Source organism: Syngnathus floridae, chromosome 4, assembly GCF_059516105.1.
Source record: "Syngnathus floridae isolate MCC-2025c chromosome 4, RoL_Sflo_1.0, whole genome shotgun sequence".
Classification (NCBI taxonomy): Eukaryota; Metazoa; Chordata; class Actinopteri; order Syngnathiformes; family Syngnathidae; genus Syngnathus; species Syngnathus floridae.
This window is the reverse complement of record NC_142416.1, coordinates 21,065,371-21,086,928: the sequence shown is the minus strand read 5'-3', so window position 1 is coordinate 21,086,928 and position 21,558 is coordinate 21,065,371. Positions and strand designations below refer to the sequence as shown.

The 21,558-nt window shown below is 53.4% G+C and overlaps 4 protein-coding genes across 8 annotated transcripts; 3 read left to right on the top strand and 1 right to left on the bottom strand.

The window, feature by feature from the left end:
• Positions 1-93: 93 nt before the first annotated feature.
• Positions 94-4,766, top strand: rexo5 (RNA exonuclease 5). 4 transcript variants are annotated; one of them, XM_088373175.1, is made up of 18 exons: positions 94-230; positions 747-1,001; positions 1,090-1,216; positions 1,275-1,380; positions 1,470-1,577; positions 1,663-1,748; positions 1,805-1,920; positions 2,002-2,140; positions 2,202-2,399; positions 2,472-2,551; positions 2,615-2,723; positions 2,850-2,945; positions 3,011-3,148; positions 3,213-3,305; positions 3,426-3,726; positions 3,794-3,963; positions 4,059-4,168; positions 4,247-4,766. In XM_088373175.1, the coding sequence occupies exons 2-18, from the start codon at positions 763-765 to the stop codon at positions 4,314-4,316; spliced, it is 2,286 nt and encodes a 761-aa protein (XP_088229301.1). In that variant the 5' UTR covers positions 94-230; positions 747-762; the 3' UTR covers positions 4,317-4,766. The 4 variants fall into 4 exon arrangements, with proteins under 4 accessions (XP_088229301.1, XP_088229299.1, XP_088229300.1 ...); XM_088373173.1 differs by having other exon boundaries at positions 3,794-3,984; XM_088373174.1 differs by having other exon boundaries at positions 747-1,010.
• parn (poly(A)-specific ribonuclease (deadenylation nuclease)) lies at positions 4,544-9,693 on the bottom strand. 2 transcript variants are annotated; one of them, XM_088373176.1, is made up of 25 exons: positions 9,522-9,693; positions 9,237-9,314; positions 9,080-9,159; positions 8,933-9,000; positions 8,622-8,703; positions 8,470-8,530; positions 8,224-8,392; positions 8,091-8,153; positions 7,940-7,978; positions 7,825-7,870; positions 7,671-7,751; positions 7,539-7,595; positions 7,393-7,470; positions 7,263-7,306; positions 7,136-7,178; positions 6,994-7,069; positions 6,814-6,924; positions 6,655-6,724; positions 6,392-6,447; positions 6,237-6,323; positions 5,917-6,166; positions 5,693-5,820; positions 5,547-5,589; positions 5,320-5,480; positions 4,544-5,180 (listed from the first exon to the last, which is right to left on the bottom strand). In XM_088373176.1, the coding sequence occupies exons 1-25, from the start codon at positions 9,538-9,540 to the stop codon at positions 5,119-5,121; spliced, it is 2,052 nt and encodes a 683-aa protein (XP_088229302.1). In that variant the 5' UTR covers positions 9,541-9,693; the 3' UTR covers positions 4,544-5,118. The 2 variants fall into 2 exon arrangements, with proteins under 2 accessions (XP_088229302.1, XP_088229303.1); XM_088373177.1 differs by lacking the exon at positions 8,933-9,000 and having other exon boundaries at positions 9,522-9,611.
• A 467-nt stretch (positions 9,694-10,160) lies between these two features.
• Positions 10,161-13,294, top strand: atp6v0e2 (ATPase H+ transporting V0 subunit e2). Its single transcript, XM_088373193.1, has 4 exons — positions 10,161-10,417; positions 11,003-11,050; positions 11,267-11,365; positions 11,714-13,294. The coding sequence occupies exons 1-3, from the start codon at positions 10,314-10,316 to the stop codon at positions 11,358-11,360; spliced, it is 246 nt and encodes an 81-aa protein (XP_088229319.1). The 5' UTR covers positions 10,161-10,313; the 3' UTR covers positions 11,361-11,365; positions 11,714-13,294.
• A 719-nt stretch (positions 13,295-14,013) lies between these two features.
• LOC148399960 (uncharacterized) lies at positions 14,014-21,557 on the top strand. The gene is made up of 11 exons (XM_088373181.1): positions 14,014-14,469; positions 16,588-16,653; positions 16,722-16,816; positions 16,890-17,003; positions 17,118-17,438; positions 17,495-17,741; positions 17,824-17,991; positions 18,103-18,292; positions 18,384-18,457; positions 19,109-19,261; positions 19,418-21,557. Exons 3-11 carry the CDS (start codon positions 16,724-16,726, stop codon positions 19,519-19,521), a joined length of 1,464 nt encoding a protein of 487 aa, XP_088229307.1. The 5' UTR covers positions 14,014-14,469; positions 16,588-16,653; positions 16,722-16,723; the 3' UTR covers positions 19,522-21,557.
• Position 21,558: the final 1 nt, after the last annotated feature.

Genomic DNA, 21,558 nt, shown 5'->3' with positions numbered 1-21,558 from the left:
GATAAAGTGGATTAGCAGTACCGAAAAACGGCCATACACCCCAAGCGTTGTTATCGATGTGTATGACTTGCAATTTATTTTGAAAGTAAGCGACTCAAGCCAGCGGATTTGACTTGGCTCCATCGTCAAGTAGCTTTCCTTCCTTCTCCGCTCACGCGCTGCGTGTGTGCGTGTTTTCAATCGTAATTATAAAGATGTGAATTTGGAAGGTGCTGGAACGTCATAACACGGTAACTAAAAGTGCAGGTTTTTTAAATGGAGTTAGTTTTTATTATATTTTGGTGGCTTAACGCAGCAGTGTTTCCACACTGATGTATTGGCATGAACATTAAACTGAAGTGGTTGCATTTGATCTGAACTTTTTTTTTCACTTAACAATTTTATCGACCTTTTTTTTTTTTTTCCAAATCCTACTTGTTTAAACTTGCTCGCTCACTCGTCAACTCGCAAGATGACTTATGAACTCACTCACTGATTTAATAACTCAACTAATTCCCTCGCTCGTTCACTGAATAACGCGTTCACCGACTCACTCCGTAATTCCGCCACCAACTCACCGTCCAACTCATGAACCCACCTCTGCACGTCGTAAGCCGCTCATGCGCTCAGTCTACAGTCCCTAATTTGCTCCTTCGCTCAGTCCCTAATTGCTCAGCAACAGCCCCATTCATCAATGACCGTAAAAGCCCAGCCAGCACGAATTGTGCTGCAAACGACTTCTGTGTTCATTTTGCCTCCACGTCAAGATCGGCCGGCCGCAACATGGAGTCCTCGCCCTCGAAGCCCTTCAACGGGAAGAAAAGAAAAAAGGGTGTGGATCTTCCTCCCGATGCGGCGAAGAGGGGCAGAAGGCAACGCGCCGGCGCTGACCGAACCGAGCGAGCGGACCCGCTGATCTCTGTGGCTCCCCAACGCCTGCGGCAGCCCATCGCCGCCGAGGAGCTGACGGAGCTCCTGCACTACGCCGCTCTCGGGGACGGCGGCACGGTCGGACGGCCAAGGTCACCGAGGTTCGCTCGTTCGGGGCCGCCTCAGTGAATTGACGTCAGCCTGAGCAGCCGTGTGTGTGTGTGTGTGTGTCTTTTGTAGTTGGTGTGATGTGCGCGCACAAAGCCGTGTTGAAGGCGTCAACGTGGTGGTGGTGGAGGGCGTGAGCCAAAGCGACTTCTACAATCACTACCTGACTCTGAGACACTTGAGGAGCCACTTCAGCAATGTGAGGCCATTCCCTGATTAAGGAGAAGCCACGCTTATTGTTGCTTTGTTTGCATTAGAGGTTGACCTTCACGTCGGGCGGCGGCGGCAGCGGTGCCCTGCTTTCTACCATCTTCGGCACGCCGGTGGAAGCGCCGCGGCGGCAAGACGGCAAGCTGAACAAAGGTCGGCCAGAAAGGCTCGCTCTTCTGGACCAGTTGGTCAGTTTGTCAGTCCTGGAGAATGTGCATGAGGTGACGCCACGGTGTTTGCAGCGCTGAGGACTCACCCGGTGGTGCTCAAGTACGGGACGAGCAAACGGGGCCTGACGGCCTACGTGCTCGGCCAGGAGGAGCTGATGAAGCGGCGTTACCCCGTGAAAGGTGACGGCTGGCCGCCTGCGCCCTTCCTCTGGTGAGGCTGGCGTTCGTTCACCCTCTGGTTGGCCGTCGTTCTCGCCGTCGCCAGGGCTGCCCGGCTTCGAGGACTTTGCGTGCGTCGACCGCGTAGACGTGACGGACGCCAGCCCTCTCTTTGGACTGGACTGCGAAATGGTGAGACGACTTGAGCGAGCGCCGCCCCTTCCCCAAGTGACCGCCGCCGGCCACAGTGTCTCACCAGGAGGGGCTACGAGCTGACCCGAGTCTCCCTGGTGGACAGCGAGGGCAAGTGCGCGATGGACCGGCTGGTTAAACCCGACAGCCCGATCCTCGACTACCTCACCAAGTAAGCGCCGTGGAGCTCGCCAACTTTTATGAGGTCAGACAAACGCAAACTTCCGAAGCCTGCGTGCGCCGCCGCCGTCAGGTTCTCCGGCATCACGGCGGCCATGTTGGATCCGGTCAAGAGGAGTTTGCGTGACGTCCAAGCCGAGCTGAGGACGCTGTTGCCGCGCGACGCCGTCCTGGTGGGCCACTCTGTCAACAACGACCTAGCCGCCCTCAAAGTAAGCGGGAGGCGCCGGGACAGAAAGCCACAGCGGCGCGTAATTCTCCCACTCCTCGCAGCTGATCTATCCTCACGTGATTGACACGTCGCTGCTCTACGTGAAAGAATTTGGCCAGAGGTTCAAGTTGAAGCTCCTGGCCGAGGTGGTGCTCGGCAGGAGCATCCAGACGCCTGAGCGGGAAGGCCACTGTCCGGCGGAGGACGCCTTGGCCGCTTTGGATCTGGCCAAATACTTTATAAGCAAGTCACCTCTGAAGGTAAGGGTTAGGGTTTGTGGTGACCCCTTGTGGAGATTTGCCGCCGACCCATCCTTTCCATTCTTCTGTTAGCTTGTCGAGGATCACCTGGAGGACCTTTGGGGTTTGACCGCAGAAGACGACGATGACGACGAGCCCGCGCCCAGTAGCAGGTGCGCGTCCAAAGCGTGGCTTTGTGTTGCGTTGCTATGGTAACACCCCCCCCCATTGCCCAGGTTTGCCGATGTTTTGCAGCGTCTGGGCAGGTCCCTCTGCTATGTGGGGAAACGCCGTGACATCACCCTACACCCGGCCAATCAGCTGTGGCACAACTCGGACAAACAGGTGAGGCTCCGGGCCTCGGCTGAATTTCTGCGTCCTAACAAACGGATGGACGGGGGGAAAATGCGAGCGAGCGAGCGAGCGAGGGAGGGCTTCTTCTCGTCAAGGGACTCACGTGCGCGTGTGCAGGTGCTGGCCTCTTTCCTGGGACAGAGCAAGCGGCCCTTCTTCTCGGTGCTCAGCTTTTCCTCCTTCTCGAGCCGCCCTCCATGTCGAGAGCACAAGGTGAAGACTCGGCGCGCAAGTGTGCGCGCTGTCCCACTGACCGTGAGTGTGTGCGCCTTTGTTAGGTGAGCCGCCGTCTTCAGCAAATGCGCGTGGTGTTTGCCGGACCGTTTCCCGCCGGCTTCTCCCAGGGAGAAGTGAGGCGACTCTTCAGCCGCTGTGGCTCGGTCAGGGCCGTCCAAATGCTGAGCGGCACGCACAGGGTGCGTTTGATTCACACGCCCAAGCGAAATATCCCGCGTGAGAGCTGAGGTGGCTTTTGCGCAGGTTCACGCCGCCGTGGAGTTCAAGTTACTGGAAGGAGCCGCGCTGGCGCTGCAACTGCTCAACGGGATCCCCGTGCAGGGACAGGCCCTGAAGGTGGGCTCGCCAAGGCACCATCCATTGGATGCCCTCTTTTCTTTTAGAATTGCAACAGTCGCAGTTGAAAAAGAAAAGCCCCCTTGCATGGTCTGGAGGCATTTGCTCCGTCCCTTCCAGGTTCAGAGGCCGGTGAGCGAGTCCACGCTGGATTTTGAGCTGACTCTGGAGGCGCTGACCAACGACGCCGTCAACGCGTGCCGCCTCTACACGCTCAAGCGCGCTCACGCGTGGGACGACGGCCAGGCTTCTGCCTCCGGCCAGGCTTCTGCCTCCGGCCAGGCTTCTGCCTCGGGCCAGGCTTCTGCCTCGGGCCAACTGAGCCACGAGACCTTGATGAAGACGTTTGGCCGCTTTGGCGCCGTGCAGAGCGTGGCGATGACGGGCAAACCCGGAGGACGGGCCAAACGGGCCTTCATAGGTGAGGATGCGCGTGGGTCATTTAGCCGGCGTTTGCCTCAACTGTCGTGGCTCTTCTCCTCTTGCAGAGTTTGAGCGTGCCGAGGGCAAACGAGCGGCCGTGGAGTCCGCCGCGGAACTTTGGTCGGAAAAGTACGTGACGTGTCCGGCGCTGACTCCGGCCCACGCCGCTTGCGGCGTGTGGCGGCACCGTGGGCCGCATCAGCGGAGAGGCCAAACGGAGCCGGAACCTCCTCAGGTGGAGCCGGAACCTCCTCAGGTGGAGCGGCCGCTTCTCACCTACGGGCTGACTCGGCACTAACCCGCTGCGCTTTCTTTCTCCCTCCCGTGAAGAACGTGGCGGAGCGTCACAGGATGCGGAAGCTGGACGCGCGCCTCGGCAAAGTCTTCCGCTCTCTCCCGGAAGGCGCCTTGTCTGTGGTGCTGCTGCTTGCTCCCCACAGGTGAGTGATGCGCCAAGCTTTTGGTTTTTTCCAACCATGCAAGTTTCTCTTGAGCTTTCCTCCTTTGCGTCTCCTCAGCGTCGAGGAGCCCCCGTCACCTGGCCTGTGCTTCTTGGAGATCAAGTCCAAAGTCAAAGGTCTCACATGACGGACGCCTCTTGACTGGATGCTCCTTTTGGAAATCAAATGGATTGGTCTCTTCAAGGCCCAAACTTTCCGCGTCATCAAGGCGTTCTGAAAGTCAGTGATGCTGTTGGTGTGCTGCTGTTGGGCAAAAAAACAAAAAAAAAAAAAACCCAAACCCTTGGCCTTGTACTGCGTTTGCTCAGGTGACATGGCAGAAGAAAAAAAATGCGCTGAACAAAGTGACGGAGGTGGTGATTGTAAGAAAATGCTTTAATTTTTTCATCTCCCTGCCCTTTTTTTCCAAGGAAATACCGAAGGATTTTTGAACCTCGTAGAAAAACAAGGTAAATATTTATAACCATTTTGTCACATTTGCCGAACAGCGACAAAACATGTGTACAAAAAGAAAACGTAGAATCATCACCTCCAACCAAATCAGTGCCATAATAAATGATCACATTGTTTGGCGATAGATATCCTTTCTGTACGTTTGCTAAAACAAGATCATATTTGTTGATTTTAAAATGACAGCATTTTAAATAGACCTCACGCTCAACCCTGATGTTGTCAACGACACTTTCACCTTGCGGCAGCTTAGCCCATGCGCACGCAAGTAAAAACAACAACAACAAAAAACGAACAAAACACAAAACGGAGAAGAGCGCACCAGCTCCATTCCGGTTTTGCCCCGTGTGTAAAAGAACTGTTTGGATTGTGCGTGTTGAAATATGGGAAAGCGGAACCGTCCGTCTCTATGGCTTGTGGGCGCCGCGCCGCCCCGCCCCGCCGGCCGGTCCCGAGTTTGCCTCTCCCCTCGGTGCTACCTACCACACCTCGGGGACCTCAAACGGCGACGATGACGTTCCAGCACCGGAACGAGGAGAAACTGAAAAGAAGCAAAAAGGAATAAGTCTCTTGGCTGCCATCAAAGTCCACTCAAGTAAAACTGTGTCCGAGTTTGAGCAGATATTCTGCTTATTCAAGACCTCCCCAACAAATGAACAAGATGCTGAACTGGATCGGACCTTCAGCTTTCTTCTTCTTCTTCTGACTTTGATGCACCGGCGGCACGAGCGCTGCGGCGGCGGCCCGCCGCCAGCAAAGCGTCTCGTCGTCGTCCTTTGCCGACTCTGCGCCTTCGGATCCGTCCTCCCCGGGACTCGACTCGGAGGACTCGGCAGCGGCCCTGCGGGGAACGTCACTCAAAAGGGGCGTCCGACGGACAGAGGGAGGGAGGAAATGACGGACTTACGTGGTCTTCAGCCACCCTTCTGACGTCTTGCTCTCCACAACTTCTACAATCAATGACAATTTGGTTGCAATGAGGAAATGTCACCAGTTCAGGATGAAATCCACTTGCTGATGAAAAGCAAAGCGCGAGCCCGCCAGCCCGCCCACCGTCAGTTTTCATCTTCTTGCTCCCGACGCAGTCCGAGTACGAGTAGCGCGTCCAGCCGTCGGCGGCCCCGCCACCGCCGCTTCCCTGCTCCGCCTGGATGGGACTGCCGCTGCGCTTCCCAAGAGCACTGAGACCGTGACAAAAGACCGGTCGCTCTCACGCTTAATGCACAAGCCGGACCCTCAGCAAGAGCCGGCGCGGCCAAAGACGTTTGCTTTCGTACCCGGAATATCCAAAGACGGAAGAAGCGGCGTAGTGAGGCTTGAGCCAGCCGTCTTCGGGCCAGGACTCGGGAGCCGGCTTCTCCTTGTCCTTGTCCTTGTCCTGCCGCTTGGCCCGGACGTAGTCGGCGTACGTCCGGATCTTGTAGCTCTCGGCGTAGCGGCTGGTGTTCATGGCTATCTGCACCTGCTCCGTCTGGCTGAGGGACACAAAGGCCGACGTGTCGTCCACCCACGAGACCTGGATGTTTCCTGAGCATAAACCAACCACGGCAGGTGAGCGACGGCCAGAGAGCCGCCGGCTGCGCCGCGCCGTCTTTACCGAAGGCACTGAAGAGCTGATAGAGGTCACTGGTCTTCCATTCTTTGGGGAAGGTCACGTAGAGGACGTTGTCCCGCTTGGGTTGCACTGGAACCACAAAGACGGCTCGACATTTCTGGACCACGCGAGTATTGCCGCAAATTGCCCGTACTCACAGTCCGGTCCCGTGATGTTGAGGTAGGGGATGTCGATTATCCTCATCAGGAAAAGTCTGCGAGCAAGCAAGCAAGCAAGCAAGCAAGCAAACAAACAATCAAACGGCGGAGCGGACGCAAAATGGAGCGGCGGCACGGCTGAACACGGCTGAACACGGCTGAACACGGCTGAACACGGCTGAACACGGCTGAACACGGCTGAACACGGCTGAACACGGCTGAACACGGCTGAACACGGCTGAACACGGCTGAACACGGCTCACTTGTTGTAGAAGGGCTCCACCAGTTTGGAGCCGGCCGACACGTGCGCTTTGGGCGGCGCCAGGTAAGAGCCTGAAAATAGAAACGGAGCGGCGCCATTAGGCCAAAGCCGTCTCGCTGGCTCGGTCGCAAGCTCATCGTCCGTCCGTCCGTCCGCCCACCCAGGTAGTTGGCCATGGAGATGAAGCAGCGGCCGGTGATGTAGGCGTCGTAGCCGGCCTCGTGCAACTGCTCCTTGGCCGTGTTGTAGCTGGGAAAGCCTTGGGCCGCCTCTGCGGGAAAAGCGCACCCGTCAAAACGCGTCCCTCAGTGCGTGCGCGCATGCGCATGTGCCCGCTCACCTATCTGAGGAGCTTTGAACGGGCTTTCATTCAGCTGCTTCTCCAGCTCGGCCAGAGACGTGTTGCTGATCAGCTCCTGCACAGAGAAGAAGTTTTCTTTGCAAAAGATTGCATAAAAAGGATTCACGCGGGGGGGATTCACCTTAAAGGGCTGAGTGGACGCCATCAACTTTGTATCCAGAAGCCTGCGGGAAGACAAAACAAAGCAAAACAAAAATAATCAGCCAACTGCCGACACGCAAAGCATTTTCCCCTCATGAGAAACGCACCTTGGGAAAACGCACATGGTGACCTCCTTAAAATCTTGAAGATCCTAAGAGCCAGAAAGTGGAGCGAGCGTCAAATGACGACATGATGACACCCCCCAAAAAAAAAACCCCCAAAAAGCTATGCGCATACTTGCGGCAGAGGGCAATAGAACTGATGGATAGTGTGCATGACGTCCAGCAGCATGTTGTGGCCCACCACCAGTTTGGCCTGCCCAGCAACACTCTGCGTTAGCGGTGGCCCGCGCTCACGTTTGCGCAAATACCAGGTTGACTCACAGACTTGGAGATGGCGTGGATGACCCGGGAGAAGCCCACGGCGTCGTTCAGCTGCCCCTGGCCCAGTCGAAAGAAACGCCAATCGTCATGGTCAAAACGATTCAAAGCGACAGTCCCGTTTTGTTAGCGAACCTGTTCCTTTTCCAGTTTCTGCTGCTCCCTCTTCCTCCTCTCCTCCTCGTCCACCTTACTGACCTGGATGATGCGCTCCTTCTGTCATGCAGAAGGAAGAAAAGGTTCACCACCTTCATCCATTTCACACCTCATTCATCTTCTTTCTCTCTACCTTGTCCTCCATCTCCACGGTTTCTACATGGAGCCCCTTTGGAAACCTGTGGGCCCAAGAGTTTGAGCCTTGGCACGAGTTCAACAACAAACGCAAAGAGAGACGACGCACTCACTTTCGGTTGAGCGTCTGGTAGATCAACTTCCTCTGGAACCTTTGGACACAAAACAAATGGGAGCACATCAGACCTACCATCTGATAACGTAGCCCGGCGGCGGGCGGGTGGGCGGCGGCGGGTGGGCGGCGGCGGGTGGGCGGCGGCCTACCCGCTGCACGGCTCCAGGTCGGTGCTTTTCTCCGTGCCGGAGAGCAGGGCCTCCACCTTCTCCCTGCGTCGGGCAAGGTCAAAAGCACGTCATTGCGCGGGCCACGTCAAAAGCGCGCCACTGCGAGACCTACACGGCTCGGTCGATGAATTCCTTGTGCTCGTCGGGCACGTGGGCGGGGCCCTTGGAGCAGGACGGCGACACGTAGGACGGCGTTCCCGCGCCGTTGGCCTGCTGGTTTCGCCTCTCCTCCGCCTGCTCCCTCAGCTGGGCCTCCTCCTCGTGGTTCAGGTAGGGGATTCCTGTTGAAGCCGGACGTTAGCACCGGGAGACTTCTACTAAAAGTTCCGACCATCTCCCGAATCTCCATTTCACTCACCGTGACAGAAAACCTTGTTGAAGTCAAAGCCTTGACTGGCCAAAAAGTCAATACTGGAACTCTAGACCCCCAGAAACAAACAAATACAATTTTCAAAATAGAGGTGCTCCATTATAGTTGAAACATTCTTAACAGGAAAGCAGCAGACTTACTTGGCAGATAAACTTGATGTCAGGTGACGCCCGGTTGAAAGGTTTGGGAAAGATATAAAAGTTAAAAGTCTTTGTGATGTACCTGCAGGAGGGAGAGAGAGAGAGAGAGAGAGAGAGAGAGAGAGAGAGAGAGAGAATGACAGCGACACTTTGGAAGAGCAGAATGTTACAAACGTGCCATTCGGGCCAAGCATCTGGATTCAATCAAAATGAGTCAAATCATACTCAATAAGGTGATTTTTTTTTTGGGGGGGGGGGGCATCCACACTCAGGCTTGTATTGCCACTCATCTCTTTTGGGAAAACACTCACTTGGAGTCTTTCTGGTCATACTTGAAGGTGCACAGGCCAAATTGGAAGAGTAGAAAATCCATAGAATGCTTGAAGACGGGGAAAGAAGCGATTCAATTAGCAGGCCGCCCGCGGGGATTGGCCCGAATGTTACAAAGGCGTGCTAACCTTTTTGAGCTTAGTGTAGCGTTCCTCCGGCGTGTCCAGCCCGTTGGTGAGCGCACTGACGCTGGGTCCATCGCTGATCCCTGGGCAACACAACACAACACGCAAGCGGTTCGCTCACATCCACGCTAGACGCCTCGGAGCACGCATTTAGTCATACCTGAAAACTCTCCGTCGATGGCGAGAAAGTCAGCCTCCTCTATCGCGGCGTACACCAGGTTTAAACAGTCTTTAAAAGCTGAGAATGGCAATTTTCGCGTTAGCTTAGCTTAGCGGGCTAAGGTTGCTCCAAGCACACGAGCCAGCGCTAGCGCTAGCGAGGGAGAGGGGCGGGCGGGGGAGTCACAGCGAGCGCAGAGCGCGCGCGCGCCAAGCGACACGCTGCGCTTATAAAATAGCGGGCCGTGCAGATGACAAAATACAAGGGCCGCCGTGTGACACTTACATTTGCGTGTCACCTCCATCTCGAAGCGACGCTTCTCGAGGCCGCCGCCTGGCCTGCTGACTGTTAACGGTTGCTAGCCGACCGACCGACCGACCGATCGACCGACCGACCGACCTCGTTTTGCTTTTCAAGGTGCGTTCAGGTGGCGCTGGGAATTTGGGCATTCTCAAGAAACGACCCCCTACCATTCGCAACTCCAAGCATTTCCTACAGACGCAAAGATTTGCTCGAGTATCTCCCGGACGGTATGATGACTGACTAAAAATAACGAGCATTATTTAGACTTTAATTATATTAAGTAATCAAATCATCAATTACATATCGTAGTCTTTTACATTCAAATATTGGGAATAAGCAAACGTGATTTCAATAAAAATAGCACAACAAAAAGCTATTAAAAAAACAATCATAGGAAACAGTAAATACATGTACAAATTTAAGGGATTTTTTTTACTCCAATTTCCTTTTCCAGCTTTAAATTAAACATTCAAATAAATATCAATAAATTGACATTCTCTCGGATCGGATAGGAAAGGAACCTTGCTAGGCAACAACAGTGAAAGGCAGCCATGTCGTCCAATCAGATGCTAATCCCGTTTAGTGGGCGGGCTGTTTTGGCACTTTAAAGATGGAAGGCGCCCAATCAGCGGCGCTTGCCCCTCTCTTTAGTCCGCGGGCCCACTGTGACAAGTGATCTGTTCGCCTGTGCGGCAGCCATTGATGCTCCCGTTATTGACCGCCGAAAGCAGACATTTCTGAAGCAATTCGATTTTTTTCCCCCCGACTGGAGCCATGGTGTCGCACTCTCTCGCCCTGCCGATGATCTGCTTCACCACCCTGTGGGCGCTGGTGGGGGTGGTGGCTCCCTTTTTGGTGCCCAAAGGACCAAATCGAGGGTAAGAAGGTTTAGCGGCTAACGCTAGCGATGTTACGTTTCAATTGGTTCGCTCCCTCTTTAGCTTTTCTCCTTGCTCGCCCTGTTCCAGCTCAATGCTACCATTAGACCCTTTTTTTATTTTTTTTTTGCCGTTTTGTTCCATCAAAGATGAATTGTTCCTCTGCGAAGCCTGTGTGTGACGTGCATCACGAAATGTAGCAGTGATGAGGGAAAGTGTGATGCTAACCATAAACCCAGAAATGGAAGCGCAAATCATCTGGACAGCATATTTTTATCACGGGATGTATTCAGTGCCCCCCAAACCAGTTTCAGAATGTATTCAGTGCCCCCCAAACCAGTTTCATTATTGCCCTTTACAGTCCGCAAGTAGAAGAGTTGTCATTCATCAAGGTTAATCCAAAGCTTGCTAGAACCCCCTTTACTAGTTCCTTATTCCATGGTAGAGTTTTTGTGGTACAACCATGTAAAGCTCCTCCAAAGGTTCCTATCTGGGGCCAAATCTCTAGTTGTGGGATCAAGTCCCTATTTCTCAGGTCGCTCCTGTGGCGTAAAGTCTCCTGTACTGTGCGACTCTCTCTTCCAGGGTGATTGTCTCCAGTTTGATTCTCACTGCCATCTGCTGCTACCTCTTGTGAGTACTTTGTAACTCCACTTGTGTATTTTCAACGTCATTGTGTTTCCAACCAAATGTATGGACGCTTCACACAAGACGCCGCTAGAGGGAGCCAAACGCCATCATCCAGTCTGAATTTCGGGGAGCATGTTTGACCGCAGCCTTAATCATGTTTTCACATCGAAGTCTTTGATTATTGTGTGTATTCCCCCCCCCCCCCCCCCCCCCCCCCAGCTGGTTAATAGCCATCCTGGCACAGACCAACCCTCTGTTTGGCCCTCAACTGAAGAACGAAACCATTTGGTACCTGACTTACTTCTGGGAGTAGACCAGGTGAGACGTGAGACATGATCCACATTTAAGTGAGATGTAAAAATATTAGACATTGAATATGAGACCCTCTTCATATTTCAAAATCAAACCAATATTGTGCACGTATGTTACTTGACACTTGGGATATGGTACATTAGACATCAATATGATTGAAACATGGTACATTGTAGGCACAGCAATTAAATACCAAATAGGATTTGAATGTGGTACATTAGCAGTAGATGCTCTGGATATCATTTCAATGTTTTGGTCATTGTGATGCCAATATGGTCCATGAAATATCTTAAGACATTCAAGAATCAATCATGAAAGTGAATAATGTCAAATATTGTGTTCCTTCTCTTCCAGGCGGCCCTTGTATCGCCGTCATGCATGCACGCGCACACGCACACACGCACACACACGCACACATACCAAGTTCCATACTTTTAAGATGAAGACTACTGTACTGGTTGATGTTTATTTAAATGAGTGCTTAACAAACCTTTAAATGTGCAATGTGTTAGTTCCACTTTTTTTACATGTGTATTTATTGTTTAATCTGCCAACGTAATGAACGGAGTGCTATGTCATTGTAACACCCCCAAACATGGTGAGAAAGCCCCAACTCCTTCTCCTCATCCTTGTTGCCATGGTGATCCGCTCACCCGATTCACAGCGGGGCACACGTAAGATGCATTTGAGCACGCTTTGCGCGGCAAAATGTACATTCTGACGGATGCATGTGCGTTTGTAAAACAGTTTCAAAAGAAAACACTCCAGTCAGACGTATGAAACCAAGTTGTTACAATTGAGCATTTTTCCTGTTGGACATGGTGGAAACAATTGGTTTTAGACACCCGCCATCCTCAAAAACCAAAACCAGAATACCCCTCCTCGGCGCTTCCTCTGCGATTTTGTTTTTCGCTTTGAGCCTCAACCGCAGCGAGGTGTCCCGATTGCTCCTCCCTCTTAATTTCCCTTGAACCAGCGATGCTTTAGCCCAAAAGACAAAGCCAACAAACCCAAAGATTCCAAATCAACATCTAAATACAGCTACTTTTCACAAAGACCAAATTCCGCAAAAAGAGAACGGCATCCCAAGCCCGACCCTCTCGACTCAACTTTTTTTTCTTTTGGATCAGGGAAGCAAGTGTGGAAATCTTCCAAGTTGTGGCGCGCCACATTCCGCTCGGCAGCCGCTAAGCACTTTGGATAACGTTCCGTGCTTCCTGCTTTTAATATCCGCTCGTAATCCCGTCAATGTGTGTGTGTGTGTGTGTGTGTGTGTGTGTGCGTGTGTGCGTGTGGAGTCGCCATGGCAACAACATCCATCACAACTCTAATTATCATTGTGACCTGGTATTAATGATTCTGTTACGTGTGTGAAGAAGTGAAAGAATAAAAGTGTAACTTCCTTGTGTTGAATTCAACAGTATGGAATGTAGGCAGCAGCTCCTGTAGACTTTTCCCTTTCAGACATTTCACAATGACACAGCACTTACAATGTTGGTCTTGCAGCCATTTGAGGTTGTTGGGCTTCAAAAGTACTGCGCATAATCCCAGCCTCACCTTCCGTTAGCTTGGTCCTGCTCCACAATGGGGGGTGTTATTTTTGTCCTTGCATTTCTACACACAACATGAAATTGTTTTTGCCATTGAACAATGAGCAACTTGGAACTCACAGGTGTTGCACGCCGTGACATACATCTGGTTACTATGGCGATGAGAAGATGAGTTTGACCTGCTCAAGTAGGCCGACATTCACCTGCCACTCTCTCGCTACACTATCTTGTCAGATTCAAAATGTTCCAAATTTATGATTTTCTTTTTATGATGATGGATAAAACCAGACTTTTGTGAAAAGAAAGACCTTTTCCTCCAAACACTACCTTGTTCTCATACTCTATTTGAATTCACAAAGCTGTCAGTAAATCTGAAATGAAATGACGTGATTGTCCAGGCTGTGATTGTCAGACCACTCGTGATTTGAGCACGTGAATGGAAATAAATACACAAACGCCTGCAAATGCGGGCTTTAAATGGGATAAATTTGCAGATTATCCTTCTGTAATATTCATAAATAGGCCATGATGTTCCGACGCCTGGCTCCTCCCCACAAAAGAAATCTTTATGCACGCATGGATGGATGGATGGATGATTGTATTCATCACCTGGGAGTCGCTGCAGGAATGTCGTTACCGCGTGCCAATTCCACTTGTATATGTATCTCTAGTAGCGTCTTCTACTGTGTAAATGCGGGGATTTAGCTGGAAGTATTTCGGGGAGGCCTCGGGTTCAACGGGTTCCCATCTGCTGCTGCCTCCCTCTGTCCTTAAACGCGCTCGCGTCACTCCGCCCCGTCGGCCAACCATGCGTTTGTAAACACACGCCACTTCCGCTGTTACGTGATGCCAATTGAGTCAAGCTAGTGACATGACTACAACCGGAAGTTGCGTGCAATAACAATGCCATTTTGCTCAAACAGAGTCGACTTCCATTGTAAAAGTCCTCAGAGGAAGTGTCGGCGCTCGCTTCGTTGTTTTTTAGTTAACTTGACGCGATCGTGCTTACCTTGAGAACAAACAAGCGACTCGTGGGGAGGGAAAAGGCGTGTTTAAAGTTGAACCGCTTCCCCGCTAGGTCAACAAAGGTGATTTTTTTTCGTGTTTACGTTCGATTCGCTGCTGTGTCACTTCCGCCGCGAAGCCGGGCGGCACCATGTCGCGAGGCCGCGGGGGTGCGTGGCTCTCCCGCCCTCTGTCTGTCCCCCGCCCCCACCTCGAGAGGCCCGGGAGACGAGACGAATAGCGGTGCTAGGAGGGGGGGTGTCCACCGACCGCACGTCCGCCGTTTGTTTCCAGTGGGTCCGCCGTACAGTGAGGCGAAGCTCGCCGTGAACTCGCCACCCTCCCCCGGGTTCGGAGAGGGACTTCCCGGCCGAGCAGTGTTCGCGGAGGTTGCCGTCTCGCTCGCTCGCGGCGGATGGTGCGCGCCCTCCCCGAAAACAGCACCCAGCTTAGTGTGCACACCTCGGCGGACATTTTTGTTTCTTATCCGGGGTCCGGAGGAGCCTTCACTTCACTCCACTCCCGCGAGGGGGGAACATGCGAGGACACGGAGAGGTAAAGGCCATTACACGTCCGTTACCGCTCCAGCCGCTTTCTTCTTCTTCTTGTTATTATTGTTACGATTTAGTTGACCATTTGAACTGACGACACATTTTAATATGCTCTCGGTAGTATTCCCGAGAAAACGGTTGTCGACGAGACACTTGTGCAAGACAAGTTGGACATTTATTATTTATTTAAAAGTTGTCTGCGAGTGCTCGTTGAGCTCTTTGAAACATGATGTTGTGTTTACAAAGTGTGGAATGCGCCTTTTGCTTGGCTTTTGGGAAGGGCTGTGGGTGGATGTCTTCGAGTGGCTGAGTAAGTGGTAGCCAGCCGGCCGGCCCGGTCCGTGTACGTGCTCCGGGCCTCGGCGGCAGGTGGACGGACGGACGGACGCGGACGGACAGCTGATGTCTTTATTTGGAATGATAGTGTACTTGCCTTGTTTTCGTGTTTTGCACACACGCCTGACTTCAAGATGTGTCACTCGTGGAAAGTGGGCGTTTCCAAATGGGGGCCGTTCACAATTCATGTTGGACATTTGGTGGCAATGGCAGCTGCTGCATGCGGGCCCATTTTTTGCTGCTGCTGCTGCTGCTGCTGCTGTTGAGTTGTCTGCCAGCTCCGCCACGCACAGCGACGGCTTCCCTCCCTGTAGGATTTAGTCAATATGACCACGTGTACGCTTGACGGCTAATCTACATCGTGGAGTCATGTAGCCTCTCGCACATTTGGGGCTTTCCATGTGTCAGGTTGTCTTTGAGACCCAGACGCCGGTCCCGCCTACTTTTGCCCGTCTCATGCGCGCGTCCCTCTTTCCAGCCAGCCCCCTGGGTTCCATGTGGCTCCTTCTTTCACTTTCTCTTTACAATCGAGGCTCCTTCCACACCTCCCTTTTCTTTTCTCCCTTGCTGCTCAATTCTTTGTCTGGTCACATGGCCCCCAAGGCCCTGGAGTGACACGCGCACCAAGAAAAAGCACAGTGTATGGATGTGTTCATTCATAACTTTCCACGTTGTCCCGCCAGGACAATTGTGGCTCCGAAAATCATGGTATTGAGATTACGCAGTGACCTCTGCGTCTCGTTACGAGGGCTATTTTTCTCCAGCAAATGGCGTTTGAAACGTAAAGTCATGGCAAACGGTGACAACACAGTATTGCGGCGTCCCATTCAGCCAGCACAGCCAAATGGCCAAGTCACTCACGACACCCGTACGTACGGCGCACTGGGAGGGAGTCGTTCCGCTCCCAAAATAGGCGTCTATTTTGGTAGTGGCAGTGTGACTTCCTGCCTCACGGAGAGCGTCACGAATGGACGGATAAAACGATTTTGATTCCGGCGTGGAGCCACCGATGAATTTTGGGGCCTCTATTTCAAGTTGGCCGCTCTCTTTTTGCAGCTGGACAACACTGCGGCCGCCGGCGCTCTTGGCTTTGACGCGATAGCACTCGATGCTACTTACAGCTGTGGCAAACTCTACCCGCTCGTTTGCCGACTCCCACGTCGCTCGTCTTTTAAAGCCGTACGTGTTGAAAGTCGCAGATGAAACGTGAGATGGTCGTGGCCCCTGTCTGGCGTTTGCCAAATGGGACTTTTCCGCGAGGCCTGCCAACGAGGCGCTATCGTCGCTACCCCGCCTATCCTCGTTTCCTCATTCTCGCGGGCGCCATTGCTCTCCCGAGCGGGTCAAGCGGGAGCCGCCGCTGCTTGTTGACAGGTAGTGAGCGGTAGCGATGCCGCCGCCGCCGCCGCCGCTTCTGCATGGTGAAATCGCATTGCTCGGTGTTTCATCATCGGATGGGCCCGCTCCCCTGCGGCGGAATCGGGCTCTTTGGCCAGCTGCCGCCATCCGACTACAAAAGGTGGAGCCGGAGAGCGAGGGGGGTCAGTCTTCGTTCGGGTCCGTCCGCGTGATGGCGTGGGCCGGCCGCTAAGACAATAAATGTGTATTCTTCCGTCCCGAGCAAAAAGACGCGGAGCCTTTGGCGGCAAGCGATAAGCGGGGCTCGGACGGAGCTGAACGGCACTTTGTTGCGGCCTTCCGGCAAAGCGCCCGCCGCCGCCGCCGCCGCCGCCGCCGCCGCCGTTCAACTTCCTGATTGTGTCCTTCCTTTTGTTTCTCTGGTCAGTGAGCTTCAAGGCTCCGTCATGTGAACGAGGCTCGACCTTTTGACCGTCTCGACTGTGATTCCGAGGTAAGTGTGCGAAAATATGGTGGCACGCGCGTGAGGCTCCTTTGGGCGAGGTGGCCTTGTTTTTTAAGACATGTACCGGATTGACCGAGCGGCGTCCATTACCGCAGTGGATTTTGCGAGGAGGACCCGAGCCCGTCCCTCCAAGGCCTTGGGCATGCCTCAGGTACGGCGGCGTCACCATTGAGCGGCGATGGCTCAGCCACGTGCTCCTCACCCGTGCTTCTTCTCCCCCTCAGCCGGGTACGAATGGCATGGAGCCCGCTTTTGGCGAGGCCTACGGAGGCCACCGAGCTCTACTCGGCCCCTACGCCGCCGCGTCGGCGCAAGGGGCTAGGACGGAGTACGACCAGGTGAGGAGCCCAATTCAAAGTTTGCCGCCGCCGCCGTTTGAAGGCTTACGTAAGCGCGACTGGAAAGTCCCAATTCCAAAGGCTGCCTTCCTCCTCCCGCGCTGCACCGAGCAGAGCATCCTCCTCATGCTGGGCTCGCCGGCGTCGCCCCGCAAACGGCCCTTTGAGCTGCTCAGCGACCTGGTGGACGACGGCGGCGTGGGCGAGGACCTGCACGCCGAACGCTGGGACGTGTCGGCCCTGGACGAGATGGCCCGCTACGCCAAGCCGGGCCTGGCCGTGGCTTCCGAGGACGCCGTGCTCATGGCCCGATGGGGACGCGCTCGCGAGGAGGACGAGCCGGCCCAGAGGACCGCCCGAGACGAGTCGACGGCGGGGCGAGGACGCGACGGAGGCGTGAGGAAGGAGAACGGCGGGGAGCTGGACGGCTCGCAGGTGAGGGACGACCCTGAAACATGGGCATTCCGGAGATGAAAAATGCCGCACCCCAGGTGACGGCGGAGGACGGTCAGAAGGAGACGGCGGCGCCGGGTTTGCTCCTGGAGCACTGCAGCGAGGAGCACAACTACTCCCTCAGCCAGGAAGAAGAGCCGCCCGTCACCCGCAGCGTCCAGGAGGAAGTGCAGCAGGAGACACAGGAGCAGGAGCTCGGAGAGGAGAAGCTGGACGAGGACGACGAGGACGACGAAGAGGACGAGACCGCGGCCGATCTCTCCAGCTCGTCGGAAACGGAGTGCGGTGAGTTTTCTCCTTCACTTTCTCAGGTTTGGATTTGAGAAGCGTTCTGGGCCTGACCGCTCGAACGGCCGTTGACCCGCAGAGGCCGAGCCCGCCAGGCCGGCGGGCCAGCGGCCGTCCAAGCGCCGCTGCTTCTGGGAGTACCGGCGCTCCCGCGAGTCTGCCGCCAAGAAGAGAATGTGCGCGGGAGGCGATTGGTCGCTGTCGTGGAGCTCCAGCACGCTGCCCAGCACGCTGTACCGGCGCCAAGGTGACACAGGGGGGAGGGAGGGAGGGAGGGAGGGGGCGAGCGAGCGAGCGAGCACCAGAGAGCGAACATCAAAAATGCAACTGAAGTCGTGACGGCCGGGCTCATTTGCAGGCAAGAAGGGTCGGCGCAAGGCCCGCAAGACGGACGCCAGCGACTTGACTCCCAACCCGCAGAAGCTGCACAACATCGGCGAGCAGCTGCAGAAGCTCAACGCCGCCATCGACAGCGTGGGGCCCGTCAACGACCTCCCCGCCCTGGCCAGGGCCCGCTCGCGCAAGGAGAAGAACAAGCTGGCCTCCAGGTAAAGCTTGGAGCCATGTCATTGCTGGTGGGCTTTTTGTCTCTCCTTTTTGGTACTTTTTGCCTAAGCCTTATTGTGTGTTGTGGCGCAGGGCGTGCCGCCTGAAGAAGAAAGCGCAGCACGAGGCCAACAAGATCAAACTGTGGGGGCTCAACCAGGAGTACGGTAGGTTGAAAGAATATGGGTCTTTTGGATGACTGGTCTGAGTTGATTTCAAAGGCACGTCGGAAGCGGACTCGTGACGGCGCTGCGCTTCTTCTGACGTGGCTTGGCGTTTCCCTTGCCGTGGGCGTCCCGACACAATGTGGCAGCTGCCTCTTTTGCTTTTTTTTCTTCCTCTTCGCAAGAACAAAAACGGAAAGCCAAGTGACATTCTGCTCATTCCTGTTGGCTCTACAAAGCTAACAGGAAGCACGCTCACATTTTCAAGGCTTCTGTCACGGCCCCTGAGTCACTCACATTTTTTGGAGCGACGGAACACAAATCAGTTCCTGTCCGTTAGCTTCCACAGCATTGTTAGGATGGAACATTTCATAGCATCAAAAATATCACCATCCTCTGAAGTGGAAGTTTTTTTTTTTCCTTCCCAAAACTCTGTTGCTCTTTTCTTAACATGATTGGAAAAATGACTTTTTGGCTTATATCAGACCTGGAGACTGACTATATTTCAGTTACTTCCTAATAGACGACTTTATCTGGCAGCTGTAGACAATGTCAGTTTTATTTTGGTAGCCACACAAACGAGCCAGCCGTTTGTCTTTGTAAGCCTCCAAGCCGCAATAATGTGCGTTTTGTGTGGTGCTGTGCTACCCTCAGAGAACCTGTTGGGGGCGCTGCTGCGCATCAAGGAGCTGATCCGTCACAAGGTGGAAGGCGGCGGCGGCGGCGGCGGCGGCGGCGGCGAGCGAGAGGACGCGGACGAGCGAGGGATGACTCGGCGTCTGGAAGATATCCTGGCCGAGTCCAGCGGTGAGAAACGCTCTGCACACACACATACACGCACACACACACACGCACACACACGCACACACACACACACACACACACACACACACACACACACACACACACACACCATGCACGCTCCAGACATTTCCAATGAGTGTGTCGCCGTGGCAACCGTAGGTCCTCTGGTGGCCGGGCGGACCAAAGACTTTGTGCAGAGGATCTTGGCGGCCAGCGGGGGTCCCTGCCAGCGCAAGGAGCCCCCCCGGGAGGTGTCGCTCTGAAGCCTGCCCACGTCCTTTTGTGAGTGGATGCTGCTCTTGTAAAATACTGTACGCCCCTTTTTCCCGCCGTGTGCTGTACTCGTACTCCATCGTGCCTATAAATAGACATTGCACTGTTCTGTAGACGCCGGCCGGCGATGGCTGGGAGAGTAGGATTTCTCAAACGGGATGGGAAGACCAAGCACCCCCCTCAAAAGCCTCAAAAATGATCGCACATTTCCCGTGGTAATGTTGCGATACAAAAAAAGTCATCACGCGGTGCCCCAAAATTCAATCATCCGGGTTTCGAATTTGGAAGGGAGGGAGGGAGGGAGGGAATCAAAATCATTATGTTATGACAACAAATGACTTTTCTTCTAAAATTCCGTTTTTCTATTTGATTTATTGAATAAGTTATGTTACAAAAACAAATGAATCCAAAAAGTCATCGTAAATTCAGATTTTATTTTGGAAAATCTAAATTCGTGCCAAGATTAAAAAACAACTATTTTCATAATGTTCAACGTTTGTATTCTAAAAGGCCAGCGCGTTGTCACAAGATGATGACTTTCTGATTCAGAGGATGCGAGGGGGGATGTCTTTTTTTTTTCTTTCTTTTCTTGTGTGTGTGTAAAAACAATGTTGAGTCCCGATGTCAGAACAGCTGTATGCCCGCCCTGCCCCGCCCCGCCCCGCCCGGCCCCGAGCTTTAAGCTGCCCACTTCCTCTCCCTCGCCAGCGTGTTTGAAAAGCCGCACCTTACTTCATCCAAAGTGACCAAAGAGAAAAGCAAACACCAAAACCTCGCACGTGGCACCAATGTTTTGCTTTTCTTTGATTTTGACTGAAGCGCCCAAACCTACCAGCAGGCAGCCCAACTTTGGCCTGATGATGTAGCGCACCTTTGAGAGTAAACGCTGCATGCGGCCGTCCATACCGTATGCTCAGCAAAATTGGGCTTTGACGCGGGAACATTTCCCAACGGCCGCTTTCCGCCGTCGCTCTGGACACGCTAAGACCACGACAGAGGTCGCATCGCATGCAAAGGCCGCTCGTCGGGCATTTTAGCGCCATCCTGAAATGTCAGCGCAAAGTCCAATATTGGCAACTTGTTGTCTGTTGTTGACTTTGGTTTTGGCTTTGGCCACATCTGCCTTTCTTCTGTGAAGCTTTAGACCGACGGTGTCCAAGGTCTCTAAATGTTGTCGGACATGAGAAAAAAAACAAAACTTTTGAATTGCACTGTGGTTTAAAAACAACGATGCACCTTGCCAGGGGACGCAAAGTCGTCCTTAAGAAAAGAAGAAGAAGAAGAAAAAAAAAAGAAGACTTTTGGCACCTTTCTTTCAACTGAAGCGGGAAGCGCCGAACTGAGCCGACTGCTTTCTGGCGCGAGAGCGGCACTGCTTTTGTTTGTCACAAAGTGCCTACCTAGCGCAGCCTCGTAGCGTAGCGATTTTTGGTGTCGACACCGTGTTTCAGAATCCTCCATTAAGATCACGACAAGATTGACTTCCACGTTTTTGGGAGATCCCAGCTGCTTCTTTCGTAGCGCTACGGCTCGGACAAAAGTATTGCAGTGTTTACGGCTGTTTACGGTCAGCAAGTCGTGTTTTCTTTGACAAAACTAGCGATTAAATGACTCCCCCCCCCCCCCCCCCCCCCCCCCCCCAATGCATTCATTCACACGGTGTCTCTTTGGCCAGAAAGCAGTCAGCCCATTTGTTTGCGCGGAGCTTGAAACGACGTCGCCCGAGCCAATAATTGCAAACATTCCGCCAGCTTCTTGTCAAATAATGTACTTTGTTCGAGTCCCTGAGTCGGGGCACGACGACACTACTCCTGCGCCTGCGCTAGTCTTTGAACACATTGACATAACTCCTTTTGTTACACACACACAGTCAACCTTTAAGGTAGAAAACAAAACAAACAAAAGTACAGAAGTGCCGTGAAAATAGAAGTTTTGGTTTTTGTGTGTCTTTCTTGTAAACTGCTATAATGTATATTTTAATATTTATATGCAGCCGTTGTATTAAAAGTATATTTTTAAAATACAAG

Excerpts from the sequence above, each read along its gene's own strand:
- rexo5 (XM_088373172.1), top strand. The coding sequence starts at position 763 with ATGGAGTCCTCGCCCTCGAAGCCCTTCAACGGGAAGAAAAGAAAAAAG. Across the intron at positions 1,217-1,274 it reads TGAGGAGCCACTTCAGCAAT|AGGTTGACCTTCACGTCGGG; the intron begins GTGAGGCCATTC and ends TGTTTGCATTAG. Across the intron at positions 3,985-4,058 it reads TGGAGCCGGAACCTCCTCAG|AACGTGGCGGAGCGTCACAG; the intron begins GTGGAGCGGCCG and ends CCTCCCGTGAAG.
- parn (XM_088373176.1), bottom strand. Across the intron at positions 8,531-8,621 it reads ACATCAAGTTTATCTGCCAA|AGTTCCAGTATTGACTTTTT; the intron begins GTAAGTCTGCTG and ends CTGGGGGTCTAG. Across the intron at positions 8,154-8,223 it reads GAATTCATCGACCGAGCCGT|GGAGAAGGTGGAGGCCCTGC; the intron begins GTAGGTCTCGCA and ends TGCCCGACGCAG.
- atp6v0e2 (XM_088373193.1), top strand. The coding sequence starts at position 10,314 with ATGGTGTCGCACTCTCTCGCCCTGCCGATGATCTGCTTCACCACCCTG. Across the intron at positions 10,418-11,002 it reads CCCAAAGGACCAAATCGAGG|GGTGATTGTCTCCAGTTTGA; the intron begins GTAAGAAGGTTT and ends TCTCTCTTCCAG. Across the intron at positions 11,051-11,266 it reads GCCATCTGCTGCTACCTCTT|CTGGTTAATAGCCATCCTGG; the intron begins GTGAGTACTTTG and ends CCCCCCCCCCAG.
- LOC148399960 (XM_088373181.1), top strand. The coding sequence starts at position 16,724 with ATGTACCGGATTGACCGAGCGGCGTCCATTACCGCAGTGGATTTTGCG. Across the intron at positions 17,004-17,117 it reads CTAGGACGGAGTACGACCAG|AGCATCCTCCTCATGCTGGG; the intron begins GTGAGGAGCCCA and ends TGCACCGAGCAG. Across the intron at positions 18,293-18,383 it reads AAGAACAAGCTGGCCTCCAG|GGCGTGCCGCCTGAAGAAGA; the intron begins GTAAAGCTTGGA and ends GTTGTGGCGCAG.